This window comes from Carya illinoinensis, chromosome 15 (assembly GCF_018687715.1).
Source record: "Carya illinoinensis cultivar Pawnee chromosome 15, C.illinoinensisPawnee_v1, whole genome shotgun sequence".
In the NCBI taxonomy this organism is placed as follows: domain Eukaryota; kingdom Viridiplantae; phylum Streptophyta; class Magnoliopsida; order Fagales; family Juglandaceae; genus Carya; species Carya illinoinensis.
In genome coordinates this window covers 43,888,404-43,915,510 of record NC_056766.1, presented here as the reverse complement: position 1 = coordinate 43,915,510, position 27,107 = coordinate 43,888,404, and the positions used below count along the sequence as shown (strand labels likewise).

The window sequence follows — 27,107 nt, the reverse complement described above, 5'->3', positions numbered from 1 at the left end:
CTGTTGAGAGAACATTTGGAGTTTTGAAAAATAGATGGAAGACATTAGATCATATGCCAAATTTTCCTTATCATAAGCAAGTTAAAATTGTCGTGGTGTCTATGGCTATTTATAATTTTATTAGAACTCATGCATTAAAGGATATGGAGTCCAAGCCATACGATGATGACGAGGATTATCTACCTCCTTGAAGCATGGAGGTCGAAGAAGCAGAAGATTACTCACGCATGCAACAATCAGAGATATCTAGTGAAAATGTTATAAATATTGAGTGTGATTATATTGCTCTTTCACTTATGCATGGTTGAAGTTATTTTCATTCCATTATAATTACTGAAAAATCTATTAGACTATTTTCGTTATTATTTTATTATAATATTTTATTTCTATCAAGAATGTACCCTTTTGTGTCATTTCTACTTCAAAAAGTGCTTTTTAAATTTATTTCCAAACAAATCTAATATATTTGAAAGTGCTTTAGATATACGGATCCCAAACAGTAAATAACTTTTTAATAGTAGAGCTTATTACGTTAACTTCTAAACTATAAGCCTTAAGCTAAAAGCAATATTTTCTACCACAATCCCAAACATACACTAACACCAAAAATTTCTTATCGTCGCAAACCAACTTGTCCAACATTTTCAAAACATTGCTGCAACATATAGCTTTTGAATACTCAATTGTGGCAATTATAAAATTGCTAGTATTAGTCTTTCCTACATATTGTAGAATCGCTGCTATTGAATTTTTGGTTTGTGAACTTAGTGGCAGCAATTCCAGAATCTCTAGGAAAGACTAATACCAACGATTTTATAATCGCCGCAATAGAGTTTTCGGTTTTAAAAAGAGGTTGCAGCGATTGGAAATTCGCTGATATTAGTCTTTCCCAGCAATTGGGAGAAGATATTTAACAAAGACATACAAGCAAGTTACATCTCGATAGCAGCTTAACCTTCAGACATTTTTACAAAGGATCTTACTTCAGCTAGACTTTTGCTCCTTCGTGACAAGCTGATGGTTTGAGATCTTCCCATCACTTTGAAGGGGGATGTTAGACATATTAGCTCCGATAAATCAGCATCTCATCAAGATAAATCTGTTACAACTGTTATCTAGTTGTTACTGTAGTTATCTAGTGAATCACTGCAAATTTCATTTATATTATGTTAGCTAGTGTTTTGTTAGTAGATGTTTAAATATTTGAATATTTGTATCTATCTAGATAATGTAATTTAAAATACTCTATACTCATCTTTATATATGAATACAGTTGAGCAACTGGTAATCAATTGAGCCAGACTTTATTTCCATTTGTATTTCTGACTTACATGCCAAACAAAAGCTTGAATTTCTACCTCTTTGGTATGTATTACTTCTTTTGCTTTTAATTTTCTCTTTTATGTTTCCATGCGCATTATAGCTTTCATATATTTCATGATCATAAATGAGTTGAATCCTAGTTTCATATCCTAGTTTGATACCACACTTAGTCAATCTGGGAAAAAGCAGAGGTGAAAAATTTAAGTACATGGGGTTCATTAAAAGCCGTGATTTTCTTTTCATTTGGTACATTTTTTTCCCTGTGTTTTGACTAGTATTATTGTGGGTAACCACTTACCACTGAGGGCTCAAACTTTCTATAGATCCAACTGGAAGGCGTATCTTAGATTGGAGAAATTGTGTTCAAATCATTGAGGGGATTATTCAAGGGCTTCTATATCTCCAAGAATACTCAAATTTTACTATAATTCACCGAGATTTCAAAGGTAGCAACATTTTATTGGACAAGGATATGAATCCGAAGATATCAGATTTCAGAATGGCTAAACTTTTTGGAAAAGATGAGCATGAAGCAAACACAATCAGGATTGTTGGAACATGGTAAGTCTTCAACTTGTGTAGCTTTTTACAAGCATTTATCTTTGTTGAATTCTCAGCATCTTTTAACATATACAATGCACTGGCTATATTCCTAGTCCGAATTATGTGAGAAAAGGTATATACTCCATGAAATATGATGTCTATTGCTTTGGAGTTCTACTTCTGCAAATCATAAGTGGCAAGAGGAATGCCTAGTACTGTTATTATGGGATGAACGAGACATTGAACCTTCTTGAACACGTATGTAACTTCATTAAACTTTCTTTTGATTTTGCTTTCTGCAACTCAGACTTTCTTTTGAAATATAAAGATAGAGAACATTGGATTATTTTAGGCATATGAGTTGTGGAGAGAAGGTGAAGGCATGTAGTTTATGGATCCATCACTTGACGATTCATCTTCGCCATGCAAACTCGTGAGATGCTTGCAATTAGCTTTGTTATGTGTCCATGAAAATCTGGCCTGTGGACAGACCAACAATGTTGGAAGTTTATTCGATGCTTAAAAATGAGAATGACCCTATTGCCACACCTCAAAAGCCAATTTTCTCCATTAAAACTGATGAGAGTATGGCGAACAGTTCTACATCACAGCAAACAAGTTCACTAATTTCCCAAATAATAACAAGATAACCAGGCTAGCTTTTGGTGGGAGATCATGGTTGACTAAAGAGATATTCGTTTCTAACTTTTGTTTGTGCTGTCAATTCATGTTTGTAGGTTCTATCAATTTGATCATTTTTATTTCTTCCGAGTTCGATCTTGTCAAGTATATGATACTTAGTGCAATGTAAGGTTGGAATAAGAACTATAGTAACAAGTCGTACGTGTACCCATATGGACCCATCTCTGGATGATACACTACTAGTTTCTTCATGTAAATTGTTGAGATGCCTGCAAATAGCTCTTTTATGCATCCAGGAAAATGCAATTGATAGGCCAACCATCTTGGAGGTTGCTTCAATCCTAAAGAGCGAAAGTACTGCACTTACATTTCATAAATTGCCTACATTTTTTATCAACGTAATGTTATATACAGTTGTAGAATATGTAAGTGTTGTACAATCATTTTGAAAAATATTGGTGTTCACTATTAAAAAATTAATTTTTGGTCATGTGGGTCCCATATTTATTCATTTTTTTGAAAGAATTACACGACATTTACGTATTTCATGACTGCAAAAATTAATTCTCTTTCTATAAAAAGAAATGAAGAGGAGGAAAACAAATCTAAATTGAAACCAGAAAATTGTTCTATCAATGATACAACAATCTCCGAAATGGTTGCTCGATAATTAAGCATGCATGGAGGTACTCCTTCTGACATGTAGTTTCATAATTGGGGAAGATCTTAGGCATGCATGGGTACGTATATGTATTGATCTTATATTATCATTGCAGTAAATTTTTTATCTTTACCCAAAGATCTATTTTTCATATTATTCTATAGTTTCTACCAAGAACGTATAGTTTGAAGATCATGTCATCAAACATAAAAAGGGATCAAGCTGCTTGATCGTTTTCACCATTGTATAATTCCTTAAAGAAACTCTTAAGGCTCTTGGTGATGCCCGACAAAATTAAAATTATCCTAACGGCTAGTTAATCAACAAAAATCAGAGATTGAGATTGATAAAAGATGCAAAATAGAGATAAAACTTTGAAAAATGTTGATTAATGATATTATTTTATGAATTAAGCCCACAAGCCAGGTTTAATTAGTTTCAAAATTTGAATTATGAGAATTTCTCCCAAAAATATAAAATTCAATTTATTGCATGAAAATAAAATATGTAAGTAAACAAGAGCATGAAAATTAAATACATAAGTAAAAGAATTCTGCCAAAAACTTTGCCAAATAAAAATCAAAAGAGAGTTTAACTGTATGTTATCAATAAGAAGAGAGTCTAACTCCATAATAAATTGTCTTTTACTTTATGTTATCAACTGAATATGTTATCAATAATAATTTGATGCCCCTTAGTCTTATTTCAATATTTTGGGGGGATGACATTCTTCATTTCAAAAGTTCTTTTCAATTTGATATATTTCATGTATACAAAAAGGAAATGCCTTGATATAATTTGCTTCATTTGGCACTACGGGCAATACTGAAAGTTTTACCTGCCTTTATGAATTATCTAAACACATGATGGTTGGTCTCTTTTCTTTGGATCGTGCAGGAACTTCTACATTGCGTCATTAATTTTCTTTTCTCTCGTATTTGATTTTAACTAGATTTTATTAAGGATTATAGTTCTTTTATACGAGTGTTGCATAACCACTTACTCCTGTTTGTATAAGGTATTCATCTGCCATAAATGATGGCTAATCAATAAAACTAAGGTTTTACCCTGATTTTTTGTTTTTAAAAAGAGTTTTGCTACTCATTATTCCTACACTACATACACTACACTTATTTTTATTTTATTTTTATATATTTTAAATTTGTTTGGTTTTATTATTCTTAAAATAATTGAATTCTTTTACTCATTATCCATACACCATATATTAATTGGTAAGAGAAAAAAATAATAAAAATAAAAATAAGTGTGATCGGGGATAATGAATAAAAATTTTCTTTAAAAAAGAACAATTAATTATGTTGTTTTTCTTGGAGTTGAGAATTGCTTTTCAAATTCTTATTTGCAAAATATTGCTTTTAGATTTGAGATGTGGGATGGAAATTAAATTTTGAAGATGCTTAATATTATTTTTATTTCAAGATGGTGAAATTAATTTTCATTTTTTCATGAGCATTTGAATGAGACTACAAATTAAAGAAAAGAAAGATGGGTCAAATTGGACGTCCAAATGATCGAGGTATGAAAGTTTATAATTCAATGATGAATTCTTTCCAACCTGATAAGAATGATTCATACCCAAACTAATATGGGTATCCGGTCCAAATTATACATTGATTATATTGAACTACCTTAAAATTGTGAATATGCAAAACATATGGTAAGAAAAACTAAATCTTCCTTGAGTTTGGGTAACATAAGTTGTTTTTTTCCCAAATCTTCTATTTATATATATTAATTTTTACCTTGTTAATAAATATTTGGTTTAAATTTTTGAAATGATTATGATTTCGATTTTGGGTAAATTTTTTATAAGACTCTTGTTTATTTACGTATTTAATTTTCATACAATAATTTAGATTAATCTGTTCTTGAAAAAACCATCATAATTTCAAATTTCAAGACTACTTAGCTTGACTTGTGAGTTTCATAAAATAATTTCAAATTTTATAACTAATTAATACTTTTTAGAGTTTTCTCTTAGTGTTGCATCTTTTTAGAGTTTTGTGCCTCTTTGTTAGGCAGGAAGACAAGTAGTTTTGAGGAGTGCAAATGCCAAACTAAACCCCTAAATTACAGATTATGAAGAATTGAGAGTATTTGCATGATGAGTATTGATTTCTATCACATAAAGATACACATAACATTTTCTAACGAAAGCTCAAAACTCAAATAGTATCCGACATAGTTTGTGATAACTAGCCCATATTGAATGATAAGTGATAAGAGTATGTGGAATATAAGATCCCGTATTATTTAGAAATGAGAAATTATTATTTTTTATAATTATTTTAATAGAGCTTCAATTATATTATTGACTAATTTTTTAAAATATAGACTCAGATAGAACTTGTTTCTCCCTTGAAGCGTTAAAAGAAAAATTGGATGAGCTATGACAATCCATGGTCTAAAGTAAGACAACATTCTTAGATGAAAAATATTGAAAAATTATGAATTGCACACTCATCAAATCAGCCATTTTAATAAACAATTGCACACTTCACAATTCATTACACTTTAATTAAGAAGACACCATATTATTATCTCATTATATAAAATGTATTATATTTATCACTATTAGATGATTTTTTTAATAAATAATTTTTTATAATTTAATTAATAATAAATATGTCATATTTTATATAATAAAATAAAAATAAAATTGAAATGTGATGTATAATATTATTATGTCGATAATAATTCTACTTAACAGTTAGCAGAGTAATGGAGCCGAAAGGTATGCATTGCTACACCTAGGCCCAAGCCCATGCCCAGGCCCGCGATGAGGCAGTTGCTTTCAGAATGACGCCGTTGGATGAGTTTTCTTCTTTTACCCCCACCCCCCCACGATTTCCTTTTCAGACTCTCTCAAAGTTACTCTCTCGGTCTCTCCCAGTGCCACTTCGATTTTTCGACTCCCTCAAGAATTTTCTCTTGCAGATCGCTCAATCTGTTATGAACCCAATTAATTTGGGTTGGGCTTCATGGGCCTCCTGTTGTTCGGCTGCCTTCGTCACGCAGGTAAGCCTTCGTACGCCCCCTCCATCTCTCTCTCTCTCTCACTTAATCCACAGGTGCTCACTCTCTCTCTCCCAACAGTTGCTCCATCTCTCTCCCTCCCCTGCGGTTTCATTTGGTGTTGCGATTTTTGTCGGTTGTCATTGGATTTCGGTAGCTCTCTCTCTCTCGGGATATTCCTCTGCTCTGAGACTTAATATATCCTTGTCAAATTCGGTGTAGTTACGCCACGGTGGGTTCGTTGCCGACGCCTTTCTGTTTTGCCCACTCCTCTATGCACGAGCTCCACGCCGGTAAGTCTCTTTGCTGTCTCTGTTGGTAGTCCGTTTCCCCATTTGATTTATTTCCTCTGTCACACAATGCCCTCTCTCTAACCCCTCGGGTCCTCACTCACGCAGACACACACTCTTTCTTTGGTTTGAACTGCGACGGACTAAGGGTCACCAGAGACATCCTCTCACCTGCAAGGTATGTCTCGGTTGATCAACCCCGTTCGATAATTGTCCTTTCCGTCGGGTATTACCCACTGTTTAAATTAGGTTTTAACGTCACTGCCTTGTATCACAGGGCATTGAAATCAGTCCTTGACAGCGTCTTCTCGCCACCGATATTGAGAATCCACCGCACGAAATTTGGGTAAGATAATCGAGCATTAGTATCATCTTTATGTTGTTATTTACGTGATTTGTACATTGGTACCTAGTAGAAGATTACGCTGTCTCTGTTTGGGTGTTGGAAATTGTAGAGTTGGGTCGAAGTGTGGACACTGTTTGGGTTGATGTGTGTGGCTGTCTGGGATGATGTATGTGGCTGTTTGGGTTGAAGTGTGGCCGTTTGGGGTTGATGTGTGGTTGTTTGGGCTGGCTGATTGCTTGCTTAATATGTTGTTTTTTGGCCGTTTGATTACTTTATATGTCACTTGTGATCCCTTATTTCCTCGTATTTTTAAATATTTATTTTGCTAATTATTCTTATTAGTAAGAATTTTAAAGTGGTTATTATTATTTTGGTTACAGTACTTTATCATTATCAATGCCTAAATTGTGTAATTTATTTTAATGTACTTTTTCTTGTTATTAATTTTTGTCTATTATTTAATTTATTTCAAATTATTTTATTTTTGGGTTTTACTATTTTATTTTATTATTACTAAGTTGCTGTATTTTTTTTTAGTTAAACAAGTGTTTTAATCCTCACCGTTAGATTAGATTGGGAACCGTAAGATGAAGGGCTTAGATTAATTACCCAAGCCCCTATCTTTTTTTTCCTCATTTCCCTTTTTCCCTCTCTCTCTTCCGTCCCCATGCAGCCTGATGGAACCCCTCCTCCTTCTCACCCGATTCTCTCCCTTAGCTTAGCCTAGCTCCACCACAGGCCACCGCTGGTCATTGACCACATCACCACCACCACCTCATGCCGGCGAGCCCCCACCGTCGAGCCGAGCCGAGCCTCCATCTCGCAGGCACCTTCTCTTACACATGCATGAACGCACGCAAGAACCCACGGGTTCCCCTCTCCACAGCTCCTAGCGCCCCCATGGCACAGCCCCACACCACCAGCAGCTCCGCCCTTTGCTAGTGACCCTTCCCTCCACCAAACCCAGTCCTCATGGCAGCCCCTTCTCCTCCATCATGCACCCAACCCGAAATGGGTTCCCCCCCTCTCAAGGCTAGATCTACCACCGTGCGCTGCCACCCACGGCCTCCAGCCGCCACCACCAACTCCACCAACCTCCCTTAGCTCCTCCATGCTCAGCCCAAGCTTCCCTTCAGCTTCTCCCTCTATTTTCCAGTTTTGAAGCCCACAGCTAGCCTTTGGAAACCATTGCTCCGGTTCTGCTCCGCCACTTTTGGCGTCACCCCATGAACTAGCACACCTTTGATCTTTCATATTTTCCTTTCCACTGTTGTAAGTAATCTTCCAATGAACCTATTTGAGATTTAAACAATATTTTTACATTAACGTTTTTCTGTAGTCTGGTTGGTTGGGCTGGGCCTTAGGCCCAGTGGATCATTGTAAAATTGAAACTGTGGTTGAGGTTGGTTTGGGCCTTGGGCCAAAAACAGAGGATGAGATTACGCGTGTAGTTGGCTTGTGGAAACTGTGTTTGTGACTGTTTGCGATGATGTATATTGTCTAATGTGTGTTATGCCATGTCATCCAATATACTGTCAGCATGCATTTGCATATTTACTTTATTAATATTTGTTTGGCTTATTTAATTGTGCTGTGTTATGCCATGTGTGATATGAAAATTTGGTTTTCGTGTCTTGGTAATATTTTGAGAGTGCGTGTGTATCACGACCCCAAACCGAGATGACGCATTATCTCGGTGGAGCTCCCTGGTCACTTGGGAGAGTAATAAATTGAGTGTCATACCCTGGGTTGTCGTAGGATCGGATGAGATGATTATACTCTTGTGCCGATTCTATGGCCCTTCTGCTGGTGGGGTGCATGACTCGTGCGGTCCTCATCCTGATGTCACAACTTCCACACCATAGGTGGTATCAGAGCAGTTCGGCTCTTAGTAAAACCACATGTCTCGTAGGTGCAGTACTATTTTTTTTAAAGCTTTAATTTGAAATCATTTTATTTTATGTTACTTTATTATGTTTTATTTTGTTTTGTTTTGTTTGAGTTGAAAAGTGGGGTTAATGGTTATGCTATGGCAGGAAGATGGTACGACCAAGAATGCCGCAAGGTGGACCTGAGGATGATTTGCCGCGAGGTAACGGGTTCTACGCCGTGGCTAGGGAATTAAATCGACTGACAGAGTTCCTCCAACAGAACTTTCAGCAGCCGCAGGGAGAGCAGCGTAGGGAGGTACAAGTCGGGTGCACCTATGAGCAATTTTTAGTGCATTGGACCCTTACTTTCTCGGGAGAAGAAGATCCACTTCAGGCTAGGAGATGGATTAGAGATCTTGAAAGGACATTCGAGGTTTTCGGTTGTACAGAGGCCGAGAAAGTGCTATATGCAAGTTATTTGTTGCAAGGTGAAGCGGCTGATTGGTGGAAGACCAAGCGGGAACTCCTAGAGATGGAGTTGGGATCATTCGCAGCTGTGTCTTGGTTGCGCTTCATGAAAGAGTTTGACGACCGTTTCTTTCCTATTTTTGTGAGGCGACAGAAGGCGCGAGAATTCAACAACTTGGTCCAAGGGGACATGACCGTTGAACAATATGCCCAAAAGTTTATGGAGCTCGGGAAATTTGCAATCCATCTCATCGCCACCGAAGAGATGCAAGCCGAACGTTTTCAGGAAGGGCTACGCCAACAGATCCGCCAGCAGGTCGCTTGCCTGCAAATCCAGAGCTTTCAGAGGTTGGTCGAGGTGGCCTCTATTGCTGAGAGGGAACACAATGTTGAGGTAGGCTCCCCTCTGGGTCATAAGAGGCAGAACTTTGCTGGAGAAGGGAGCAGTTCCAACTTGCCACATAAGTTTGTATTAAGGACTGGGGCCCGACTACAGGCATCTACTGGACTTCGTATGGGAGGCCGAGCCCCAGTCTGCGGTAGATGTAACAGAGCCCACATAGGCGAGTGCCGACAGGGTGGGACTCAGTGTTATAGATGCGGTCAGTCAGGGCACTTTGCTCGCGAGTGCCCTAACCCAGCTCAGGTGAACCGTGGAGGCCGACGTGGTGGTAGGGCCAACCAGAGGCAAGTAGTGCAAGCTCGGGTTTATGCGGTGACCCTCGGCGATGTTGACCACTAGGCTCTAGAGACTCAGGACGCAGGAGTCACTACAAGTTTGGATTTAATTCAATCTTTTGGAATTGATGCCTTGTGTGGTTTGACCTTTGGATTTCATTAGTAGTTATGTTTGCATCGGGTAGGATTCATTTGTATGAGTTTTATGCTTGCACTTTGTTTGATTCGGGTGCATCTTAGTCATTTGTGTCTGCCACTTTTGCACGAATGTGTAATCTAGCCACGGAACCCTTACCACAATATTTGGTAGTGGCACTACCTAATGGTGAGACTGTGTGGTGCTCAAAAGTCGCATGAGGTTTTCCTTTGGATTTTGGTGGGAGGACACTTGATGCAGAGCTGATTGTGTTCAAGTTACTTGGGTTCGACATTATTCTTGGAATGGATTGGTTGTATCGGCATTCTGCTAGTATCAATTGTCTAAGTCGAGTAGTCAGTTTTCAACTCCCTGGAGGAGCCTATTTGGATTTTGTGGGAAGTAAGCTGAAGACGAGACCTACAGTCATATCTGCAATTCAAGCGAAGAAAGAATAAGCTAGTGGGGCGGACACCTTTTTGGTTCAAGTGGTGCCTATGCCATCTATGAAGAAGTCCATAGTGGATATACCAGTTGTGGAAGAGTTCCTTGATGTGTTTGCGGATGATTTGTCCGGTTTGCCTCTTATTCGCGAGTTGGAGTTCACCATTGATTTGGAACCCAAAGCGGCACCAGTGCATAAGGCTCCTTACCACATGGCACTGACTGAGTTTAAGGAGTTGAAAACTCAATTGTAAGAGCTGGTAGATAAGGGGTTTATTCAACTTAGTACTTTGCCTTGTGGAGTGCTAGTGCTGTTGTCAAGAAGGATGGTACCCTTAGAATGGGTATTGATTATTGAGAGCTCAACAAGGTGACCATCAAGAATAAGTATTCACTCTCTTGGATTGATGATTTGTTTGATCAGCTTCAAGGGTCAACTACCTTCTCAAAGATTGATTTGAGGTTGGGGTACTATCAGTTGAGAATAAAAGATAAGGATATAGCCAAGACTGCCTTTAGGTCAAGGTATGGACATTACGAGTTCAAAGTGATGCATTTTGGACTAGCTAATACCCCTGCAGCCTTCATAGACATGATGAATTGGGTGTTTTGACCTTATCTGGATTCATTTGTGGTGGTCTTCATCGAAGACATTTTGATGTATTCTCGGGATTGGGAGGAGCATGCTTGTCACCTTCGACTAGTTTTGGGAAAGTTGAGAGATCATTAGCTATACGTGAAGCTCAGCAAGTGCGAGTTTTGGTTAGAAGAAGTCAGATTTCTTGAATATGTCATTTCCCTGGATGGTGTAGTAATAGATCCTAGCAAAGTAGAAGCTATTTTGGCATGGCCGCGCTCTTCATTTATGTGTGAGATTCGTAGTTTCTTAGGACTTGGCGGGTACTATTGAAGATTTGTGGAAGGATTTTCTCGATTGTCTGGACCCCTCATTGCTTTGACTAGGAAAAATGCTAAGTTTGTTTGGACTGACAAGTGTGAGAAAGTTTCCAAGAGTTGAAAAAGAGATTGACTACTACGCCCGTTTTGGCACTTCCTGAGCTGCACAAGCTGTTTGTGGTTTTTAGTGATGCATCCAAGTTTGGTTTAGGATGTATTCTTATGCAGGTGAGTTGTTGCTTATGCTTCCCATCAATTAAAGGATCATGACAAGAACTATCCCACGCATGACTTGGAACTGGCAGGTGTGATCTTTGCCCTTAAGATTTGGCAGGATTATTTGTATGAAGAAGTTTGCGAAGTCTACACTGACCATAAGAGATTGACGCATCTGTTTTTTCAGAAGAACCTTAATATGAGACAGAGACAATAGTTAGAGTTGATCAGCGATTATCAGTACGAGATCAAGTATCATTCAAGGAAGGCGAATCAAGTTGCAGATGCACTGAGTTGGAAGTCTCATTTGATGGATGAGGCCAAGTTGTCAGGGTTGGACTCTCTCCTCTATGGGATGAGAAGACTTCTTGTTGAGAGTTCACAGCAAGAAGAGGTGTTAGCTTCGATTCTTGATGTCTGAGTTGTTGATTCTAAGGAATTGAAGACTCTCCAGAAAAGGCACCCGAAGTTGTTAGATATCAGGAAGAGAGTTAGGAAGTCTAGAAGACCCGCCCATTTCAGTTTGGATGAAGATGGTATTCTCTAGTTCTGAAATCATAGGGTGATTCCTCAAAATTCAAAGTTTAAGGAGCGGGTTTTGGTTGAGGCTCATGCAACCCCTTATTCGGTTCACCCCGAAAGCACGAAAATATACCAAGACTTAAAGAGAAGTTTTTGGTGGGAAGGGATGAAGAAGGACATTGCTATGTTCGTTGAGAGATATAACACATGCCGTCAAGTTAAAGCTGAGCATCAAAGGCCCGCTGGTAAACTTCAACCCCTCTTTATTTCTGAGTGGAAGTGGGACGATATTGCTATGGATTTAGTAGTGGGTTTGTCAAGGACTTCTAGTGGAAAGAACTCGATATGAGTGATTAATGTTCAATTGACCAAGAGTGCCCATTTCCTACCTATCACTAATACCAACATTTTGTGAAAGTTGACTCGTATGTCAAAGAGATAGTACGTCTACCTGAGATACCCAAGAGCATAGTGTCGGATCAGGACCCGCGGTTCACGTCTCATTTTTGGAAGAGTTTGCAGGCAACCTTGGGCACCAAATTGAAGTTTAGCAGTGCTTATCACCCTCAAACCGACGGCCAATTAGAACGCGCGATTCAGACTCTCTAGGATATGTTGCGAGCTTCAGTCTTGGAATTCAAGGGAAGTTGAGAGAATCATTTGCCTCTTATAGAATCGCATACAACAACAGCTTCCATGCATCCATTCAGATGGCTCCTTATGAAGCTCTTGATGGGAGAAAGTGCATATCACCGTTGTGTTGGGATGAAGTCGGTGAGAGCAAACTAATTAGGCCTGAATTAGTTCAAGAGGTGTAGAGGGTATGGTTGTAATTAGTGTATATGAGGGTGTTAGTGTCATTTGTATGGAGTATGTATAAGGTCAGAAGATCAATGAATAATATCTCTTGTAATTTCTCTCTCAATATACGACTACAAGATGAAAGAGCATATTCGAGTTATAAGGGACAAGATGGCGGCAACTCAGAGTCATCAGAAAAGTTATGCGGATACAAGAAGAAGAGACATGTCTTTCGAGGAAGGTGATTGGATATACTTCAAAGTCTCTCATATGAAAGGCGTCAAGCATTTTGGTAAGAAAGGGAAACTTAGCCCGAGGTATGTCACCCTTTTTCAGATTTTGGAGAAGGTTGGGCCTGTACCTTATAGGATTGCCTTGTCGGATTATTTTGGAGAGGTTCATGATGTCTTCCATGTATCATAATTGAAGAAGAGCTTAAGATAGTCAGAGCCGCATTTTGTCGACCCAGAAATTATTCAACTCCAGCCTAACCTTACCTATGAAGTTGTACTGACACAGATTGTAGATTGGAAAGAGCAAAGATTATCCAAGTCGATACCTTTAGTGAAGGTGTCATGGGGAGATCAGTTGGTTCAAGATTTCTCTTGGAGAGAGATGTAGACATGAGAGAGCAATACCTTTTTTTGTTTGGGCGTCATTGATGGTATGTTTTTCTCAAGTGTTCTAAGTCAAATCTTATATCTTACCTGAGCGTTAATGTTTGACCTTGCCAATTTTAAGGACAAAATTTTTTATTTTTAGGGGGGAAGGATGTGATATCCCTTATTTTTTCATGTTTTTAAATATTTATTTAGCTAATTATTCTTATTGATTCTACTTATTAAAAAAAAAAAAATCTTCTTATTGGTTCTTTTATTTTAAATTGGTTATTATTATTTTGGTTATAGTATTTTATCGTTATCACTGCCTAAGTTGTGTAATTTATATTAATGTGCTTTTTCTTGTTATTAATTTTTGTCTATTATTTAATTGCCCTTTATTTCAAATTATTTTATTTGTGGATTTTACTATTTTATTTTATTATTACTAAGTTGCTATATTTTTTTAGTTAAACAAGTGTTTTGATCCTCACTGTTAGATTAGATTGAAAATCCTAGGATGAAGGGCCTAAATTAATTACCCAAGTCCCTATCTTTTTTATTCCCATTTTCCTTTTTCCCTCTCTCTTCCCTCCCCCTGCAGCCCAATGGAACCCCTCCTCCTTCTCACCCGATTCTCTCCTTTAGCTAAGCCCAGCTCCACCCCCGGCCACCGCTAGTCACTGACCACATCACCACCACCACCACCTCACGTCGGCGAGCCTCCACCGTCGAACTCAGCCTCCATCTCGTAGCCACCTTCTCCCAACGCACGCGCACATGCAAGAACCCACGGATTCCCCTCTCCAAAGTTCCTAATGCCACCGTGGCGCAACCCTACACCACCAACAGCTCCTCCCTTCATCAGCAACCCTTCCCTCCGACGAACCCAGCCCTTATGGCAGCCACTTCTCCTCCATCACGCACCCAACCAGAAATGGATCTCCCTCCCTCAAAAGGCTAGATCTACCACTGTACAATGCCACCCACGACTTCTAGCCGCCACCACCAACTCCACCGACCTCCATTAGCTCCTTCATGCTCAGTTCAAGCTTCCCTTTAGCCTCCCCCTCTATTTTCAAGTTTTGAAGCCCACGGCTAGCCTTTGCCGTTGCTCCGCCACTTTTAGCGTCACCTGTGATCTAGCACACCTTTGATCTTCCATATTTTCCTTTCCACTGTTGTAAGTAATCTCCCAATGAACCTATTTGAGATTTAAACAATATTTTTACATTAACATTTTTCTGCAGTCTAGTGGGTTCGGCGGATCGTTGTAAAATTGAAACTGTGGTTGAGGTTGGTTTGGGCCTTGAACCAAAAACGGAGGATGGGATTATGTGTGTAGTTGGCTTGTGGATCTATGTTTGTGATTGTTTGCAATTATGTATATTGTTTGATGTGTTATGCCATGTCATTCAATATCCTATCTGCATGCATCTGCATATTTACTTTATTAATATTTGTTTGGCTTATTTAATTGTACTGTGTTATGCCATGTGTGATATGAAAACTGGGTTTTTGTGTCTTGGTAATATTTTGAGGGTGCGTGAGCATCACGACCCTAAGTCAAGATGGGATATTATCTCGGTGGAGCTCCTCTGGTCACTTGAGAGTTTAATAAACTGAGGGACATCCCCTGGGTTGTCGTTGGGCAACAATAGGATCAAATGAGATGGTTATGCTCTCGTGCCAATTTCGTGGCCCCTCTATTGGTGGGGGCTAGTGGATGCTTGGTCACAAATGTGCTGGGCGCAAAGTTGGGTTTTGTTTGTTACAAAGTTACATGTGCGGTCGTTACCCTTGGTGTGATTAAGGGAGCCAAAATGTGCGGACGGTCTCTAAGGGAGACCATGGCGCATGCATAATAAATGGATATGTTTTGGGCCAAATGGGTTTTTGGCGTGTTGGTAAATGTGTCATTTTCAGGGAAAATGATAGATTTGGTTCTTGCATGCCTTATTGTGTGGCTGTGGACATGTTGGTTGTATTAATGTGTTTTAATCTCTTGGATGTTGCTTGGTTGCTTGCTTACTGAGATTTCATGATCTCACTGTGGTATTCCTATCTGTAGACTTTGTTGCAAGGGAAGACTTTGGTAAATGTGTCATTTTCAGGGAAAATGATGGATTTGGTTCTTGCATGTCTTACTGTGTGGCTGTGGACATGTTGGTTGTATTAATGTGTTTTAATCTCTTGGATGTTGCTTGGTTGCTTGCTTACTGAGATTTCATAATCTCATTGTGGTATTCCTATCTGTAGACTTTGTTGCGGAGGAAGATTTTGAGCCTGAGGGAGTGACTCTGCCGGAAGAGTGACTTGTTGGTGTTGCTTGTTGATTTTGGGATTTGTTTCTCTTATGCTATCTATTTTCCTTTTATTTATTTTGTCGGATGACTGTATAACCTTTTTGAGGATTTTTATTTCGTTGTACTATTTTAAAATTCTGATACTTAGTTGGATGCCCTTTATTTTTCCACTGCGATTATTTTAAATGCACACTTAATTGCATGTTGCACACACACTAAGCACTTGAAGATTAGGATGCGTGACCCATGTGGTCCTCTTCCTAGTGTCACAATTTTCACTTTTTCGCATGTGGGGATCAAGGGCGCCACATGTGGGCTGATTGGTTGTTTGACATGTCGGGAGTAAGTTGGTTGGCTTGAAAGTGTGGTTGTTTCACTTGATTTGAGTGTGATGATTATTTAAGTGCATTTGAGGAGGTTGGGCAAAATATTGGTGTAGTGAGTTGTGGAGGTTGAGCTTGTGTCATGATTAGAAACTGAGACATTACGATAGAATTGTGTGTGCTGAAATATAGTTTGGAATTATGGGATTTTGTTAGTTAGATTGAATTTACACTTGTGTAGATTATTAACACGTTAGTGAATACTTTTCTAGTTAGGTTGTGATATTGCTAGAGTTTGAGTTCAAGGCTTAGGTAATTCTCAGCAAGAGTCAGATAAGCGGTACTCCTATGCTCAAATTTGCCTAAATGGACCGAGTTTGATTTTTATAGAAAACTATTCCTATTTTGTTATGGAACATTGGAAACCACCTTGGTCATTTTTCTGCATAACTCACTATATCCGAATAAGAAAAAGAAAAATAGTTTTTGTTATGATTGGTGTAAACATGAGCTTTTTTGGCCCTTTGTTTCTCAACTGTATAACAAGAGCAAATATGAAATATGAAAGTTTTATGAGGGATGATAAGAATATGATCTATATATGTTCAATACTCTATTATGATATGATATTGCATATAGAAACCTTTGACATGACATTCTATTTCTGTCTTTTGTTGTGACCTTACCACGGGTGTAAAACTGTGGCCTATGTTATTATGTTGGTACCAACATCTCTATTTTTGGTGCACCCACTTTAGAAACAAAGTGATTTTCTATATGGTATTTCTTGTGTGCACACTCGGGGCTTCAAGAATGATAAGGGGAAGATTTCACATTCTGTTTCTGCTGGATTGGATGCTGGGGTTTGCATAATCCTACCACAGGATATAAACATGAAATATGTTTGGATATGATGATTCTTAGTTATGCTATGCTAAAGGACTTTGCATATAAATATTTATGAATTGTCGCTCTGATATTTTGATAACATGTTTTGTTCTGCATTCTGTTACTGGCTCATGTTTACACACTAATATATGTTCACTGTTTATTGAGTTGTCGATAACTCACCCAATGACTTCCAATATTTCAGATGATCTTGATGACTTTCAATATTTCAGATGATCTTGATGTTTCGGCTGGTAAACAAGGTTAGAATGCGTGGGTGAGACTAGTTTAGTGCAGTGGGATAATTACAGTAGGAGTTTGAAGAGTTTTAATTTGAAAACTTTGTCATTTTTCTTGGTTTGGTTTTGTTGAAAACATGCTGATTTTATTAGACCTTGTGGAGTCTTTTTTATTATTATTATATGTGTTGGAGGATTTCGGTGATGTTATTTTTTTGTGGAAGTATGTATAATTTTACTAAGGGAGTTTTACAAGTTGTGGAGTTGCTTTCATTGTGATCTTTGGAGTATATATGTGTATTGTTGGGAGATGATTTTCAGGTAACAAGAACTAACTCCTTGACCCTTTGGGTACGAGATGTTATAGTTGGTATTAGAGCCAAGTTTTAGATTCTGTAGACTTTATGGAATGTGTTTTTGGAAATTTGAGGTTTTAGGTTTGTGACATTTGATGTTTTAGATGCTACTGACTTAAGAATGATATTGATGGTAACTATGATGACAGATTCTGAAGAGTATGCAAGTTGACTCAATGTCAAGTTTAAGACTACAAATGGTAAGAAAGGATTTGGATATGATTTGAGGTTTTAGGTTCTGTGGCTTTTAGTACATAGGTTTTGATCAAATTTTAAGGGTTGTACTTTTGCAAACTTTATTGCATGATTTTAATGAGACTTAAGGTTTTGGATTGTGTTTTCAAGTTGGTGTAAGATATGGGTAGGAAAGGATAAGATAGAATTTGAATTATTCTATTTATATTTATGTATTTTGTAGTTGCATTGGCGACTATACTTTTACATGAGTACTTTTATTTGGAATGCTTAACTAAATCTAAGTTTTCAAGATGCCACCTTCTTGTCATGTACAAAACCTCTTGGATTTGAACGCATCTAATGATGAAGGAGAAGCCAATACGAGCACTTTTGACGTACTCCGAGCAATAGCGCAACAATTAATGGCAGAGATTGCCCAGAATCCCTCAGGTCGCAACTGCAACAATAGTGAAGAGAGTTGTACCTTTGAACAGTTTAATTTAATGCACCCTCCCTCATTTGATGGAAGAAGCAACCTGGCCTTGGCAGAGGATTAGACCTAGGACATAGATGAAATTCTCCGATTCTTGAATTGCATAGACAATGGTGAAGCTGAACAATGGTGGATTTCAGAGAGAACCATCAGGGAAGCTGATGGGAGAGGAGTCATTTCATGGCCCCATTTCAAACAGATCTTCTTCGACCGCTTCTTCCCGAGATTGGTCTCAGGTGCTAAAGCCAAGGAGTTTTTGCCAATTTAGATTAGGGGACTATGACAGTGCACCAATATGCTATCAGATTTTTAGAGCTGTAGCGCTTCGCCTCTTATTTGATCCCCGATGAAGATAAGAAGGCCCGGAAATTTGAGGAGGGTCTGAACCACAAAATATATGAATGAGTGGTGGCATTTTAAATTCAGAACTACTCAAAATTAGTGGATAAGGCTTAAAAGAACTACAGAACATCAAGATCAAAGGAAGAGAACTACACCACCGGGGTCCTTCTCTGGCACAAATCAAGGGCCGTGGAAGAAGAGAAATGAAGGGAGCAGCTCAAGTCAGAGGTCAATGCAGGGCAATCACCTGAACCAACCGAATAATCTTTGTAAGTTTTGCTATCGAGCACACATTGGAGAATGCAGAAGAGAAGTGGGATTGTGTTTCCAATGCAGTAAATCCTGTCATTACATTAGAGAATGCCCATTACTATTGGACGATAACAAGAAGCCCAACCCACCTCAGAGTTCCAGATCACCGACACGAGACAACACTCAACGTAATAGTGTGCCAGCTCAAGTGTTTGCATTGACTCTTGGAGAAGCTGTGGACAACATTGATGTAATCATAGGCATTCTCCCTCTTTTCTCCCAAGAAGCTATTGTTTTGTTTGATTGTGGGGCTACCCATTCATTTGTTTTAGTGGACCATGCCAAGTTCTATACCTTAGAGGCTGAAAAGTTGGGGCACAGTTTAGTAGTATCAATCCCAACGGGGAATTCGGTGATATGTAACAAGATTCTCCATGGGTGTCCAATATCCATTGAAGGAAGGTTAATGCTAGCTAACCTAGTAGTGTTCCAGATGTTTTGGTTCAATATCATATTGGGGATGGACTGGCTAGCTTCCAACTACACCAGTATTGACTACTCTAAAAAGGAGGTGGTATTCAAGCCTCCTAAGGGAGGTGAGTATCAGTTTGTCTATTATTTGCCTTCAGTAAGATATCCTCGTTTCATACCACTCCTAGTCAAACTGAGGGTATTTAAAATGAGGGTATGTATTCATAGTGATATTACTTTAATAAATTACTTTACAAAAATGCCCCTCATTTAAAACATAGTTGTATAAAAAGGTTGTAAGTCTATCATTTTCCTTCATAATATATCCTAGTTTGATAGCACTCTTACTCAATCCAGAAAAAAGAAGAGGCGAGAAATTTAAGCACATGGGATCATTAAAAGCCATGATTTCCTTTTCCTTATTTTTTCAGTGTTTGACTAGTATTATTGTGGGTAACCACTTGCTACTGATGACTCAAATTTTCTGCAGATTCAATTGTAAGGTGTATCTTAGATTGGAGAAAACGTGTTCACATCATTGAGGGGATTATTCAAGGGCTTCTATATCTCCAAGAATACTCAAATTTTACTATAATTCACCGAGATCTCAAAGGTAGCAACATTTTACTAGACAAGGATATGAATCCAAAGATATCAGATTTCGGAATAGCTATACTTTTTGGAAAAGATGAGCATGAAGCGAACACAAATAGGATTGTTGGAACATAGTAAGTCTTCAACTTGTGTAGCTTTTTGCAAGCATTTCTCTTCGTTAAATTCTCAGCATCTCTGTTAACATATACAATGTAGTGGCTATGTTCCTCCGGAATATGTGAGAAAAGGTACATACTCCATGAAATATGATTTCTATAGTTTTGGAGTTCTACTTCTGCAAATCATAAGTGGCAAGAGGAATGCATGTTATGATTTAGCTTTCTGCACCTCAAAGACTTTCTTTTGAAATATAAAGGTAGAGAACATTGGATTATTTCAGGCATATGAGTTGTGGAGAGAAGGTGAAGGCATGGAGTTTATGGATCCATCACTTGATGATTCATCTTCGCCATGCAAACTTGTGAGATGCTTGTAAGTAGCTTTGTTATGTGTCCAAGAAAATCCCGTGGACAGACCAACAATGTTGGAAGTTTATTCAATGCTTATAAATGACAATGGACTTATTGCCACACCTCAAAAGCCAGCTTTCTCCATTAAAACTGATGAAAATGTGGGGAGCAGTTCTACATCACAGCAACGAAGTTGTTCAGCTCCTAGTTCACTAATTTCCCAAATAATATTAAGATAACCAGGCTAGCTTTTTGTGGGAGACATGGTTGACTAAAGAGATTTTTATTTTTAACTTTTGTTTGTATTGTCAGTTGTTTGTAGGTTCAACCAATTTGGCTATTTTCCTTTCTTTGGATTTCTTGTCGAAGTATATGATACTTAGAGCAAAGTGTAAAGTTGTTAATTTTTATACTTTTTCTAGAACTTGATTGTGAAGTTTTCTGAAATGGAATTCTTCTATCACTAAGTATATTTAATTAAATATAAAAAATAAAAAATAAACGAGGCATTACAAAGGGAAGAACACAAATTGTTTCGGGATTCTTAAATTTTAAATTGTCAAGAATTTATTTATATGACCTTTCAAATTATTTTAAATTTAAATAATCAAATTTATGGTCATTTAAGGAAGAATTAGATGTCATGGCTCAACGAGAGCAAATCCAATGCTTAAAAAAAATTATATATATATATATATATATATATGCTATAGATGATTCATGCTTGTGCAAAGGGCAAGCATTGGCGTATTATGGCACTCGCCCATTATTCCTAGCATCTCTATTTTACATATGCAGTGCAGTGGCTTTGTTCCTCCAGAATAGGTTCGAAAGGGTATGTACTCCTGTTGGGTTTGTGGAGTGTGATGTGTTCTTGTGGCTGTCCGATTTGATGACCCAACCCAACTAGAATTTGCTACGGTTTTTTGGTGAATTTTCAACAAGGCTTGTGACTTGAAAATCGTCAAGCAGAGTTTATTTAATGTCCGTGTGACAGGTTGCTCAACCAAAGCTCAGATAGAGAGTTCGCTCAATAATTAGCTTGAGCAAACATCAGACAAAGAATTGACTCGAAACTCACTCAAGCAAATAATGTAAAAATTGTGAAATTAGGATTTACGGTTTTCCGCTATATAACCTTATAAATATGTAATGAATGAATAATATAGCCGTCTGAACAGTTTATTTTTGCCCCCAAAGTATATTTTGTCAATACTTAAGATAATAAAATCATTTGCAGCTTTGTAGATGTATACAAATTACCAAACCACATAAATTATGTGTTGTGTGATTGATTGTTTATTGATTTCATTTTTGTCTTTACTTTCTTGTCATTGTTTTCCAAGAAGTATGACATCTATAGCTTTGGAGTTCTACTTTGCAAATCATAAGTGGCAAGAGGAATGGATATTGTTATTATGGCAAGAATGAACCCTTGAGCCATTTTTGCTTTCTTCGAATTATAAAGATGGGTAAAGATTTAATTATTTCAGGCATATGATCTTTGGGAAGAAGATGAAGGCATGGAGTTCATTAATGATCCATCACTGGATGATTTCTCTTCATCTTGCAAATTGGTCATGAGATGTTTGCAAATAGCTGAATTGTGTGTCCAAGAAAATCCAGTAGACAGACCAATAAATGTTGAAGTTTATTCCATGCTCAAAATTAATACACTGAAACTGTTAGTATGTTACTACCAATTTCTTAAGTAGTACCACGACGAGCTGGAATTTGCAAGAGATGGGGTAAAAGAAAACGGTTTTTGACTAGTTTAACTTTTGTTTGAAAAAAATGAAAATGATGCATTTTTAAAATAGTCATTAGGTTTAAAAAAACAGAGGACTTGTCCTGTTTTAGAAAAGTATTCCTTTAGGATACATAAAATTCTAACCAAGGATTTGACATAGCAGCCTCGATCTTTCGTGTATGAATCCTGCTGAAATACCCCAAAGTGCTGAAAAGGCAGAAGATCAGGTAATGAAATGCTTAAAACTAAGGGGGAAAAAAAGAAAAGAGCAGTAAGCTGAATATAATAAATATATATATACACACAACACAACTCATACACACATAGAAGCCATAATGAAAGGAAGAGATAGGATATGCTCTCTGCAATTGTGTGTGTGTGTGTGTGTGTGTGTGGGTATGCAAACTGATATTCTTTCTGTCCATCTCAAAAAATGGGATATACCTTTTTTTTCAGGCACTGTCATAATAGACAGATATAAAGTATATTTTCTACCATTTTGAATAATTGGTATTGTACTGAAAAATTAATCATGGAGAAAGTTGAAAATCTTGACTATTTTAAATACAATTTGACTGCCAATCACATTTAGACTTGTATGAAATCTGACCCATCTGCCAATAAGTGAACTTAGTCAATTTAAGATGTATATTATATACCATATCCTGCTTACAATATTCAACTTTGAGATGGTTTTGCATTAGTGGAAGCTTCCACTTTGGATGTTAATGTCCAAAGCATTTTTCCACAAGCATATCTATCTATATCAAAGCAGGACAAGCAGAAGAATCCACTCACAAGAATCTGCACACTTCTACGTAGGTTCCACTCTTTGGATCTCTTTGGAATTTAAAAATCCAAAAGCCAGTTCCACTCTTTATCTCTCGTTTTTTGCCCCCTCGTGTTTCATGGCACCAATACTAAATTTCAAAACCAACAAGGAATTATGCCTTGGACAATAACCAAATATAAATAATAACTCAACATATTGATAAATTAAATAGCTGATTGTAGAGAATTGACCGAAGCTAATACAAATTCAGTTACACCTCCAGGCTCCATCTCCTAGTTTTTTTAATTTTGTGCTAACCCATCAACCTCATGCTTGATACTAATTAGACTGGAGACTTAAATTTCCTATCTTCTTTTTGTTTTAAGTTTTAATCCATCTTTTAAATTTCTAGATAGATGCAACTCTGAATGGGTCACAATGGGTGGGTTTCTAGAAAAATTATCACCTTTTCTAACCTCAACTGCTAGTCAAACCATCTTGGTTGTGCTGCACTGGTCAACCTCTAGACAAATGGTTTTAATTTTTGCCTAAAATAATTTTGGGACCTTATCTCTTACTTTTATTTGGCTGCTAGAATCGATACCTTTCCTTGCATTGAATACATCTCTCTTGTTGAGTAGGGACATTGACAAACATATAAAACTATCCAAAGTTCTAACAAGGGGGATATTAAATTTCTATATAAAATCTGCCCCACTCTTCATAATGACGAAACCAGCACTGCAGAGACATTTCAAAATTATGGCAAGCCACAGCATGCTGTCCATCCTTCCTATTGTTTACACCTTGTTCATTGTCATCACCGCTAGAAGTACTGCCATGGCTGCCTCGCGGCTGCCACCGGTGGTCAAAGCTGGTTATTATCCTTCATGGGTTGTGGATGATTTGCCGCCTTCAGCCATAAACACATCATTGTTCACCCATGTATTGTATGCTTTCCTTGTGCCCAACAATGTTACTTTTGGGTTTGACATCTCAGATTCGACGGCCATGATCCTCTCAAACTTCACCACCACCCTCCATCGAAAGAATAGCTATGTGAAGGTTCTTTACTCCATCGGTGGAGGAGGTATTGAGCCAGACCCTTTTGCTGTCATGGCCACCAAAGCCTCCTCTCGGAAAGTTTTCATAGATGCAACCATAGGAGTTGCACGTAAATATGGGTTTGATGGGTTTGACCTCGATTGGGAGTTCCCTGAAAGCCCAAAAGCAATGGATGATTTTGCCTTCTTACTTAAAGAGTGGCGCCAAGCAATCCGCAAGGAGGCTAAGATGACAAATAGGCCTCCCCTATTGCTCACTGCCGCCGTCTACTATTCGCCGGAATTCTTAATGTACGGCAGCCGCCGCTCCTATCCAGCGGCCGCAGTCAGGAATAACTTGGACTGGGTCAATGTGATGTGTTACGATTATCATGGATCATGGGACACTTCCGTCACAGGGGCTCATGCTGCCTTGTTTGACCCAAAAACTAATCTAAGCTCGGTCTATGGGATTAAGTCGTGGCTCAAAGCGGGAGTGCCCGGAAACAAGCTGGTTATGGGTTTGCCACTCTATGGTAAGACATGGAAGCTCAAGGATCCAAAGTTGCATGAGGTTGGATCACCTGCCGTTGGCGTCGGTCCGGGAGACGACGGTGTGCTGACTTACGTACAGGTGGTGGAGTTTAATAGGAGGACCAAAGCCACCGTGGCACATGACGTGGACACTGTTTCTGCCTATTCGTATACAGGGACATCTTGGGTCGGATACGATGATGCCCTGTCGACAACAGCAAAGGTTTTGTTTGCTCAGGCACTTGGACTTCGTGGGTACTTCTTTTGGGCACTAGGCTACGACAATGATTGGACGGTAACCGGGCAAGGTATCTTCTTTTACATGAATACAATCTTATATGCAGTGCCATTTTTTCCATCAGTACAATATAGAGTGTTGACATTTTTATGAACTCTTTGACATGCAGCTTCAAGTTCGTGGATCGTTGACAAATGATCATTGTTTGGCCTTCTTTCGATTGCAGATTTAGTGCAGCCACTGCCATCGTATTTGCAGTAAAATAAAACTACAGATTTCCAGCGGAATTTTAGTTTCTTTTTTTTATTAGCAAAATTCTAGTCAATGACATATACGTTCTTTCCTCTGTTTGGTGTCCAAATTTTATTCAGGTGTCAGATTTCAGTTTCATTGTGTGTTGTAATCTATGAACATTGGGGTCCATTTATTTTTCTTGAGACGCTTTTCACATATCCTCATAGAGATTGAGAAAGGGCTTTCAAAGTGTGCAGAGAATCAATAATATCTGTCTACACGTTTCATAAAACAAGTGAAAGTTATTTTGTTCACGCACGTACATTCAGACTCAGATCAGCGCTCCATGCAAATTAGCTTTAACTCTCCCATGCTTTTGAAGCTGCCAAAACACATAAACCACAATTTGGAGTAGTGTCTTAACAGTTGAAAGACTTTAAAAAAAAAAAAACGGCTAAAAGAATCGTAAATATTTGTGACTTAAAACGCAAGAAACCCCCACCTGCTGCAGAGAGGCTTCAGTTCTGGTCGTCATATCCAAGAGCCCAGAAGAAATACCCTCCAAGACCTTCTGCCCTGGCAAACTCAACCTTCTTCTCAATCGATTCTGGCCCATCGTACCCAATCCAATTGGTTCCAGAATATGAGTATGTTGATACAGTCTGCGCATCATACACCACGTTTGAATCATTTGCTGCATTGAAATCCACTATATCACTATATGTCATAAACCCTTTTCCAGTTCCAACTCCAACTGCAGGAGCCCCAATCCCATTATCGCCTGGACTTTTTAATTGCCATGTTCTGCCATAAAGTGGCATGCCCATGACCAATTTCTCTGGTGGAATCCCAACCTCAATCCATGTTGAAATACCGTAGCTGGTGCTAATGTTGCTGCCCTTATCATAGAGCAGAGCATGTGCACCAGTGACTGAAGTGTCCCAGCTTCCATGATAATCATAGCAGTTAGGACTAACAAAATCAAGATACTTCTTCATGACTTCTGCAGGGTATGTGCTAGTTATGTTGGATAAGAAAAAACTGGACGCAAAATATACGGCCGCACTTAAGAGCAATCGGGGTTTTCCAGAGGTGCAAGACTCCTGCTTCACGCCACTCTTTAAAGAGCAGTGCGAGGCTTGACATGTCTTCTTGCGTGTTTGGGAATTCCCAATCAAGGTCAAGGCCATCAAAGCCATACTTCCTGGCCACACTAATGGAAGAGTTGATGAAGGCTTCCCGGCTCTCTCGGGGTGCGTGCAATAATGGCGAAAGTGTCTAGGCCTGCAGCAGCTCCTCCAATGGATAGGAAGACGTTTGCTCGCGGTGTCTTGGCATGAAGGGTAGCCGCAAAATATCCCATCCATTGGTCATCAGGCTGCGTGATCACAAGCTGGTAAGTTGTGGCGTTAAGCATAACAAAAGCATAAAAGAGGTGGGTGAAGTAGGATGTGAATATTAATGAGGGAGAGAACTTCTCGGCTAGCGATGAAAGCCAATAGCCACTTTTGATACCATTGACACTACCAGAAGATGGTATAGGAAATGCCACCGATGATGGACATGGAGATGGTAAAGCTATCTCTGCGATAAGTGGAAGCTAAACTAGTAGCAGAAGCATTGGACGACGAAGTTATGGAACCAGCAACGATAAAAATAGCCAAGAAGATTGACACAAGTTTCCGGCTGGCCATTGTCAGTGTTTTGGACATTGTTAGATTGAAGAATTGCTGCTATATATAGCAAGAGTACATGCATTTACGCAAAGATCTTGGCCGCGTTAAAAGCTCTGGTTTTATCGATATTATATGCTCTGATTGCTTTGGGTTTGTTGGGTTGTGTATAGATTTACTTGAAGTTGAGGAGCTTTGGTTGGCAAATAGTTGGTCTTTATACGGTACGTCTCCTATTGTTTGATCATGAGTGATTTGTTGGGTTCCTGGCTTCCAATTGCCAGCTATCTTATTTCCCAGAGGATTTGTCGTTTGGCCATCCTCGGGAGTGACAATACCTTTTCTAGATCTAATGTAAGATGTTTAGCAAAAGATTGATACCTGGCTCAAACATAAATGTTTGAGGCAGGAAGAGATATTGCACAATCAAAGACTCACATGATAAGAAATCTCGAAATGGTTGATGTAAACAAGCTGAG

At 38.4% G+C, this 27,107-nt stretch overlaps 2 protein-coding genes and 1 pseudogene across 2 annotated transcripts; 2 read left to right on the top strand and 1 right to left on the bottom strand.

Moving 5' to 3' along the window:
• The first annotated feature begins 6,170 nt into the window (after window positions 1–6,170).
• Window positions 6,171–20,831, top strand: LOC122296494. Its single transcript, XM_043106253.1, has 8 exons — window positions 6,171–6,208; window positions 6,287–6,358; window positions 6,428–6,498; window positions 6,604–6,673; window positions 6,773–6,841; window positions 8,878–19,445; window positions 19,811–20,048; window positions 20,315–20,831. Exons 3-6 carry the CDS (start codon window positions 6,480–6,482, stop codon window positions 9,920–9,922), a joined length of 1,203 nt encoding a protein of 400 aa, XP_042962187.1. The 5' UTR covers window positions 6,171–6,208; window positions 6,287–6,358; window positions 6,428–6,479; the 3' UTR covers window positions 9,923–19,445; window positions 19,811–20,048; window positions 20,315–20,831.
• A 2,721-nt stretch (window positions 20,832–23,552) lies between these two features.
• LOC122296495 (class V chitinase CHIT5b-like) lies at window positions 23,553–25,193 on the top strand. Its single transcript, XM_043106254.1, has 2 exons — window positions 23,553–24,791; window positions 24,891–25,193. Exons 1-2 carry the CDS (start codon window positions 23,633–23,635, stop codon window positions 24,917–24,919), a joined length of 1,188 nt encoding a protein of 395 aa, XP_042962188.1. The 5' UTR covers window positions 23,553–23,632; the 3' UTR covers window positions 24,920–25,193.
• A 121-nt stretch (window positions 25,194–25,314) lies between these two features.
• On the bottom strand, window positions 25,315–26,713 carry LOC122296991 (annotated as a pseudogene).
• Between the last annotated feature and the right edge of the window lie 394 nt (window positions 26,714–27,107).